The 8,623-nt window shown below is 48.5% G+C and overlaps 1 protein-coding gene across 3 annotated transcripts; it reads right to left on the bottom strand.

The window, feature by feature from the left end:
• Positions 1–498: 498 nt before the first annotated feature.
• On the bottom strand, positions 499–8,134 carry kansl3 (KAT8 regulatory NSL complex subunit 3). Of its 3 annotated transcripts, none has more exons than XM_088375869.1 (21): positions 7,911–8,134; positions 6,755–7,029; positions 6,501–6,671; positions 6,333–6,423; positions 5,974–6,159; positions 5,758–5,886; positions 5,564–5,680; positions 5,400–5,498; positions 5,203–5,274; positions 5,051–5,125; positions 4,802–4,959; positions 4,675–4,738; positions 4,400–4,588; positions 4,167–4,320; positions 3,273–3,446; positions 3,093–3,180; positions 2,754–2,881; positions 2,342–2,448; positions 2,083–2,266; positions 1,489–1,589; positions 499–918 (listed from the first exon to the last, which is right to left on the bottom strand). In XM_088375869.1, exons 2-21 carry the CDS (start codon positions 6,964–6,966, stop codon positions 916–918), a joined length of 2,502 nt encoding a protein of 833 aa, XP_088231995.1. In that variant the 5' UTR covers positions 6,967–7,029; positions 7,911–8,134; the 3' UTR covers positions 499–915. The 3 variants fall into 3 exon arrangements, with proteins under 3 accessions (XP_088231995.1, XP_088231993.1, XP_088231996.1); XM_088375867.1 differs by lacking the exon at positions 7,911–8,134 and adding an exon at positions 7,430–7,826; XM_088375870.1 differs by lacking the exons at positions 499–918; positions 1,489–1,589; positions 2,754–2,881; positions 7,911–8,134 and adding an exon at positions 7,430–7,821 and having other exon boundaries at positions 2,113–2,266.
• Between the last annotated feature and the right edge of the window lie 489 nt (positions 8,135–8,623).

Genomic DNA, 8,623 nt, shown 5'->3' with positions numbered 1-8,623 from the left:
CCGTCCGTCCATCCATCCATCCATCCATCCATCCATCCATCCATCCATCCATCCATCCATCCATCCATCCATCCATCCATCCATCCATCCATCCATCCATCCATCCATCCATCCATCCATCCAAATTTTAAATAACAAATATACTAGAGGGACCAGTGAGCACTCAAAGAGTTAATCCTCATATTGGTACCAGTTTTGAAAAACAAAATGGTACAGAGTTCATCCTATGATGTGTTTTGGAGGTATCCAGCAGTATACAGCGATACAGTATACTGTTGGTTGTTGAGTCGGCCTCTATAGGATTAAACGACAAGAGAAAACAAAGACGCTTTGAGAAAGAAGAGAGGGTTGGTTGAAACGCGACTGGCAGCCGGTGTGCCAGCAGTGGCAAACAAAGCGTGCCTTATATAAGAAGGAAGGAAGGAAGGAAGGAAGGAAGGCACACTATCTTCCTAGCCTTATCTGCGTGCGGAATTGAAGACAGGATGTCTGCTCAGATGAGTGGGCTGGCTGGCTGGCTGTATTTACGTTGCTGCTGCTGCTGTAAACACGCCACTTGAGCATTACATCAAGCTTGACGGGAAGAACACAACAGATGGACGATGGAGAATAACAAATTGGGGCCGGCCGGGGTGGGGATCAGGATTTCTACTGAGCAGCAAAAATAAGATATGATTTTAAATAGGAGCAGTCAATGTATGGTACAGTCTTCCATAAACATATCTTTGAAAATGTCCGTCTTATCACGAGATACAAATGTGCTCCTGCTTTCACATGAAAATCAATTTGGCATTCATGTCCACTTGTATAGTTATGATGTTCCGAGAAGCTCAAGTGAAGTTATTTGTCGATGGAGCAACGCTGGTAGGGGCCCCTCAAGTATCTTGCTCCCATTTGGCTCTGGGGGCCACTTGATCACTGAAAGGGGGAAAAAAAAAAAAAACAGCAGACATGAATTGAAATATAATGGAGCAATACTGTGGCCATTTTCAAATGTTATTTGTTTTAAAAGCAAATTAAAAAGTAGTATTCAGGTGCCTACATTCCAAAATGGTCCATGTGCAGCATGAGCAGAAAAGCCCCACTCAAGTTGTATTTGTATTTAGAATTAATTGGTGAAACAAATGTTCTCCACCCATACAGAAAAAGGTTTTTTCTTTTTTTAAATATCCACATCATTCAAATAGCTTTTGACGAACAGCTTGCAACATCCAATTTAGACGAGCTCAGATAAGATTTAGCTGAAGCCATTATTTCACTTATCATGTCGTCGCCTCATAATTGCAGTGCGGTGAAACAATGTGAAAAGAGCCACTCCATTAGCACTTATCAGGATCTTCTAAGGCACACATTTTCTTCTCGCCAGTGGAAAAAAATCGCAACTTTCCCTCATATAGTCAGGGCCAGAAAGCGGTACCCGAAAGGGAGTAGCTTGCTCGCCCTGGTCTCGACATCTCCACGACCTCAAATTCCAAAAGGGAGACTCACCTGTGAGTCACTACTGTTGTGAGCAGGCGTCAGCTCAGCCGCTCGGCTTGCAGGCTGCGCTCCTCGAAGCATCACGGTTATGGATGTGGGGGCTTTCTGCCCTAATGACAACACACACAAACAATAAAAAACACTCAGCACTAAATGCAAGGGATATTTTCATGTGGCCAGAGGAGGACATGAGTGCTCTGACTGTTCCATGCAAGTCAAAGTGACAACCAAATGAGAATGGCAGCAAAATGTGGTTGGAACTGACGACGAGGGGGTGGGGTGGGGGGGCGGAAAACAGAAGCATTTAAGAGCCAGTATGATAGCAGTTTTTATTGCAACAGGGACAGCGGATGTGTCATGTCAATACATTTATGACAGCAAGCGAGTCTTTCACACACCAAAAATAGATGACCAACTTGATACACAAAGATTTTCTCTCATACAAAACAAACACCGCTAGGTGAAGGGCCTTGTGTCAGCAGTACAAATTGTATTGTACTGCTTCGTCTGTCCGCGGATGCTGTCGTGGTCATCAGAGCTGCCCCTCTCACACAAGCATCCTCGCTCAGCGCGGCCGTCGCCCTTTGACACTTCGAGACATACCGGCTGTCTGGTTGGTGATGTGGGCCAAGCCTGGTAAACCGCTGGCAAGCTTGGCCAGTCCGCCATTCGTGAGCAGTTGGTGGATGGCGTTGCTTTTGGCCACGGGCACCGCACGGAGCAGAGTGCCGCTATTGGTGGCGGCGGCGGCGCTCAGGACCTGACCCTGCGGCTTGCCGCAGAATGCCTGGAGAAAAAGCAGACACTGCGGATAATTGTTGTTTTTTTCCATATGGTGTACTTTGTACATTTGCTTTCATACCTGCGTGCTTCCGGCGCAGGCTTCGGCAGACGGCAAGCTAGGTGCTTTGGTGACGATCTCCTGAAGACTGAAACTTAGGCCTTGCAGCAAACTGCTGGCGGAAGATGCTGCACACACACATGCACAAGCACGCGCGCACACACACACAAAGACACACACGCACACAAAGATCTTGATGTATCTTGAAAAAGTAGCCCCGTCCCAACCCATACGGGCCCTGCGGCAGGAAACCTCCAACTGGGTGGACGCACGCACCGCATGTCCAAAGCGGTAAATTCAGGACAAGCGACAAACAGCGACGGGGTGGTCAATGAGATTTACTCTCACACGGAGATTGATGTCGCTCCAAAATGGCGGTGACGAGGCACGATTAAGCGTTAGGGGGGCTGGTGGGGCACAAAGGCAAAGATACCTTGGGCAGTTGCCGGAGCCTGCACCTGGATCGGTACGGACGACCCTGACACCATGCAAGGCTGCACGCTGTTGAAGGGGCTGGAGCCTGGGGACAGGGCACCAGACACCTCTGAGAGACTAGCGGACCTGTAGTGACACACAGAACCACCAGTCCACTCAAGAGCCACCTCACAAAGTGCTCTGTGGTCAGAACCCTCGGCTCGCAACAGCCCCTTTGCACCAGGCAAGCTTTTTTGTGCGCGTGTATGACGAAGTGGGAACGGGGCACGGGTGTCGGGAGGGCTTTAGAACTCTACGGATTCTTATGGCCCATGGGCAGCCAGGTAGACTAGCTTACCGCTGGCCGGTGAGAAGTCCAGAGAGCTCCACTGCTCCGGCCACAGTCTGGCCCATAGTCACCGCTAGAGGCTTCCCAGAACTGCCCACTGCGCAAAGACAACAGCCAAGAATGAAATTGTAGAGCCGAGCTACCCTGGGCTCAAAAAAGGTCGGGAAACAGCCATTTGTCCATTTCTACCTTCCTGTACGGCTGCGCTGAGGGTGGACCCGGCCGACTCGCTTTGGGAAACAAGCGTGACCTTGATCTTGGCCCGCTTGGTGGCTTTGTTCGGGGTGGGGCTCGGGGTTAGCCGCCTCTTGCCGCGAGCTCTCAGTTCATCTCGGTCCAACGCCTCCATCTGATCGCTGGTCACTGTAGAACGAGACACGGCGGGATGGCATTGTATGCGTTTGAAAATGAAGTCACCGGAATGTACACCGAGGAGTCAAAACGGAACCAAACCAAATTTACAAAAGGAATGGAGATTTGGATTCATTTGTTTTAACTTAATATCTTCATGAAGTTAGCAATATCAGATAGTCATGACACTGCATCTTACGAGTTGATTTTCCCTGACATGTTCTTGTCTTTGTGGGAAACAAGAGGCCCATACGAGGGCAGCTGAAGAAGCCGAGGAGACAAAGGGGGGGGAGAAAAACAGAGAAGACAGAGAAAGGAGGAGGGCTAGCCACTTACCAAAAATACAAGGAGGAGTACCAGAAGGAAGGTTTTTCCTCACAAGCATGTTTTGTTTCATAAAAGCAGCAAACTGAGCTGTGAATGAATTGGGAGAAGGAAGCCAGAGAGGAAGGTTGAAGAAAAGGAGACAAGAGTATTTCAGTCACGTTCCATCTTGCCCCATCAAGATGTTGTGACGTGAACAATAGTTATCGACAAATCGCGTCTTCCGTCGCTCTTTGCTTCGACAAAGCCTGCTCCCGCAGCTCTGTCGTGCATTTTTTTCTTTCTTTTCTTTTCTTTTCTTTTCTTTTCAGATGTCTACCCTAAGTTGTACGCTTCTATGAGGAACTTGATTTAAAGTGAGAGCAGATGTGTGAGAATGCTCCTCCTCACTGCGCTCTCTCTGCTCACCTTGAGCCTGCTTGTGTGACAGCACTGTGCCGGAGCGTTGCATGTGAGTCTTGAGGAGCTGCGTGGCTGTGATCAGACTGGACTTCTGCGCCGGGGACAGATTGGTCTTGGGTTTGGGGCTTGAGGTGGGACTGCTGCAGACGCTGGACAGATCCTGTAGAACGCAAGCGCAACAACTTCCACGATGAGCTTTCTGAAAATCCTCACCGCTCGGGTGACCGTCATCGACTGACCTCTGAACCTGACGGAGAGATAGGGAGTCTAAGCGCGGGGGAGGAAGGCCGTCCTCTCTCCATGTCAAAAGCGAACTCTCGCCGAGTCCTCTTTTTCTTCTCGGTGTCGAGGTCCCTCGTTTCGCCCGAGCCGTGGCCGTGGCTCTCTGCCCGTGTGAGGACACCGGAAAGGAAGTCGGCAATCTCATCCTGCCGACCGGTCAAACGACAACAAAACCATTGGCGACGTGGCTTGGCGTGGCCGCGGAAAGCGCAAAATGATTTTGAGGGCCGACCTGAATGCAGCGGTCGACCATCGTCTGCGTCAGTCCCTCTGATTTCATTTTTGTAGAACTGATCCTGTCAAGAGAAAAGCCACTGTCAACATATTTGGAAGACGTGATGATGTCAGACACGGCTCACCTGACGTTGTCATCGGCCCCTCCCACCACCACCATGCTGTTATCAGTCCTCAGTTTCTCTCGAAATTCCTCCATCCCTTCGACGGTGGACTGCAGAGCGTTCTGACCCACCACGAACAAGACGGGGGTCTTCATGTCCAGCAGTGGGTCATCCACATCCTGCGAGTCACATACACACACACGTCAGTGACTATAAGCAATGAACAGAGAAGAAGAAAAAAAAAATGGAATCGATTCCATGAATGCGCACCCCTCTTGGACCGTTGACTGTAAGCAGGGGGAAGCCCAGACAAATGACAGCTGTCAGGTACTCCATGAGCGAAACCTGTTGAGAAGTCGCCATTAAAACAACACAAAAAAATAAATAAGCCATTCCAACTTTGGAAACCTGCAAACGCTTACGTGACAAGCTATGAGAGCGCCAGCATTCCAACCAACCAAGATGATGGGTTTGTGAGGGAAGTGCCTGCGAACCTGAAAGCGGGGAAGGCACAATGAACATCAGAAAATGACACTACTTTTCCTCCTCTTCTTCAGCACAAATCGAAACGTGCACCAAAAAACAAAATAATAAAAGGGAACAAGACAATGCCCTCTACCTCAATGACCTTTGCTCGAACAGTTCCCATCATGTGCTCCAGACACTGAGTGATGCCGATATTGGCGCCACTGCTGACATGCGTGTGTATGGGGATCACCTAGCAAGGCAGAAAACAGCTGCTATCAGCACCGTTTGGAAAGACAACAAATATGTACTCGGCACCTTGCCAAAACAGGAGAGCTGCGACTGCCAGAATCTCATTCGTCGTGACGTCGGCACGGCTGGATTGGTCGGGCTTGACGGTGCCAGTAGGATGAGGGGCGATCCGGGGAGTTTGCTCTGAAACATAAATCAAGCAGTGTACTTTGTTTGCCATATTGCACGATACAATATTTTGAACGGGCGTTGAGTTGTACCGGTTTATTCTGCGACAGAACCCCAACGGCTGGGTCCCACGGACGCTTCAGCAGCAGCGATAGGGCCTCGGCACTGGGAGAACCCGTCTTGGCCGCCGGAAGCAACATTCTGTCAATCAGCGACGGCAGCTGCCCGGACAAAAATCAAAAATGACACGTCGGCACAAACCCCGTAGCGGAGAGCCGCGTAATTGACATCGTTCGACGCGACGCAACCTTGCTTTTGAGAGTCTGCAAAACATCCAAGTAGGCAGCCAGCAAGGTGAGACTCAGCGATTCAATCAGAGTGGTGTGCAACCACTGCGTCAGCTTGGTCTCCCAGTTGACACTGGCCAAGGCGTGCCGCACCTTTCTGGCACATTTGTCCACAGCTATCCTGCGTAGGATTGGCTCATTGGATGCCTTTTGAGGGATGAGAGTAGCGTGTGAAAATGTGTCAAACTGTCCCATGATTGAATAAAAACCTTGAATAAAACGTTCAGTTTGATGCAAGGCAGGTGTCCCTAATGTAGTGTCTACGTCTCGAGTACATTGCGGCTCAATCTGATCATAAAGGATAGACAAGCACAACTTACATTTTCATTGGCCAAGCGGGCTAATCTTTCAGCCTGAAGTGCTTTTAAGACTTTATTAAACAATTTGGTCTGAGTGATGGACCACATAGTCCTGAAAGAACAATGACAAGATCGTAAAAACACACATTGCAATAGAGAAACTCCCCCTTAAGCGGTTGGTTGTCTTACTTGTTTATATGTTCCTCCCAGTCATCTGGAGGAGGGGGACTTTCCGCAACGGTGCGAGCAAACAAGACGTGTCGCTCGCACTCCTTCATCACGCTCTGAGCTTTGTGGTTATCATACAGGGGGACCGGCGTGGGTGTGACCGTCTCAACATCGATGACGGCTTCTGAATCTCTGCAATCGAAGAAGAAATCAATCGCGGTGGAGGTTCTCCGCAGCCTTTGTGAATAATCGTTAGCCAGTTAAAAACAACTCACGGTGAGACTTCTGGCTGGCGCCGAGGGGTGACAAACAGCGTCCTTGTGGGCCGTGCGCTGCTAGCGTCTGGGTGAGCATTCCACGGTTTGGCGTAGCTGTGATCGAGGCACACCAAGTCCACCTCTCGATCGTGAGCCGACAGCTGAAAGAGCAAGGATGTCCCCATTTTCCGTGCCGAGATCTGGTAGTCCTTATCCCCGCCCCGGTGCATCTTCCTCCAGGGCCCAGACGGACCCTGGGAAGGCCTCCACAACCTCTTGGACTTGACGCACAGCTAAAGGAGAGTGACAAAGCAGAAAGCACTTTAGAGGGGACTCTTTGGTTTGCTAGGTTCCCCACACATGATGTTTTGAGGTGACAAACACTGCCTTAATCAATGCATTTTATGGATGTCACAATGCATCACAAAACGAGATGCTCAGATACTAGGGCTGTTGATTAATCGATGATTGATTCTTTGTCTGGAAGATTGCAAAGTGGTATAAAATTTTCCCAAAATTCAGGCAATTTTCCATTGTCGAAAATCAAGAGACATTTTGCAAATATTTTACACAGCCAGACCCTTCACTTACAAAGCAAAGCCCAATTATCATTATTTATTGCATTAACATGGGAAAGGAAGGTAAATCATTTTTACAATAACTTACAATATTTACAATAATGACCGTACTTACCATCAGTTATCTTTGAACGCGCTGACGTTGTCTGAATATACATAAATACCTCAATATTATAAGGCAATAAAGTACTGAAGTACTAAAGTACAGCTACAGTAGCTGGGTATCAGAGTACGCCACACAAATATATTTAAATATTCTTTCTGTACTACAATTGGTTCTCTACAATAGAGGAGCAGAGTCGCTGGGGAACAATTTGACGTTTGGAAGCAACACTCCTTAAAACTCCATCCTCAGAAGCTTTGCAGGTGCTTTGTCTTCTTGTCTGAGGACCATCCACGACCCGCATTTAAACACAATTCCAATGAGAGGTTTAGCGGACACTTTTAAGGTTACGTGCATCGTAAGGCGGCCACTATTTGAACTCAACAGTCAAAAACGGCCATAAAGACGTGAGGGACTTGTGGGTGGGCTACACTAGCATGCTAAAGTTAGCATAGCGAACTAAAGGCTAAAAGAAGCGGTTAACGTCGCTCACCTTTGCCTCTAACGATCCATTTATGGTCGCAATCGTTCAAAGTCTTCTTGCGTGCCCAACTAATACGAACATGTACATATTTAGGCGTAACTAATATGCGTTACAAAAGGAACACAGGCAGTACGCGTTAGCTTGCTTTCTTTTTTGTTGTGTGGGCTGTTGCCAGATTCATGCGCCACAGTCCTCCTGGAGGCTCCGTTGACTATGGCGGCTGGTTTGTGACGGAACTGGCAACCCGGGTTATGGCGCGTAAGGTCTTCCGCAAAACTAGGACTGGAGTATAGACCAGTGGAGTGGAGTTTGTTCTCCCGTTTAATCTAGACGGCACTTGGTTAAGAGTTGCGGTTGTAAATAAAATGGAGTAGATTTTAAATCTTATTTACATCTTTTAACGTGACGAATGAATACAAAACGTGCATACATTTTACACCCATCCCATTGTTTGTAGCACTCACTTGAATAATGGATGAGCTGGAGCCGATCCCATCTGACTGAGCAAGGAGGTTACAGGCGGTGGCAGTCAAGCTGCCTTGACCAGGAGATGGAGAGAAGTTTTGCTTCTGCAACAAGATTATGAGAAGACAACCAAATAGGCAAAGCCACAAACGCAAGGATGGGGAACCTTTTCAGTCACGTCCGAAGCCAATACTAAATTATTTTCAGAATGATGTGGCGCACTGTAGGCTCCACACCCTTGCTCCAAAGCATGTGAC

Source organism: Syngnathus floridae, chromosome 5 (genome assembly GCF_059516105.1).
Source record: "Syngnathus floridae isolate MCC-2025c chromosome 5, RoL_Sflo_1.0, whole genome shotgun sequence".
NCBI classification, from domain to species: domain Eukaryota; kingdom Metazoa; phylum Chordata; class Actinopteri; order Syngnathiformes; family Syngnathidae; genus Syngnathus; species Syngnathus floridae.
This window is presented reverse-complemented; position numbering and strand designations above follow the sequence as displayed.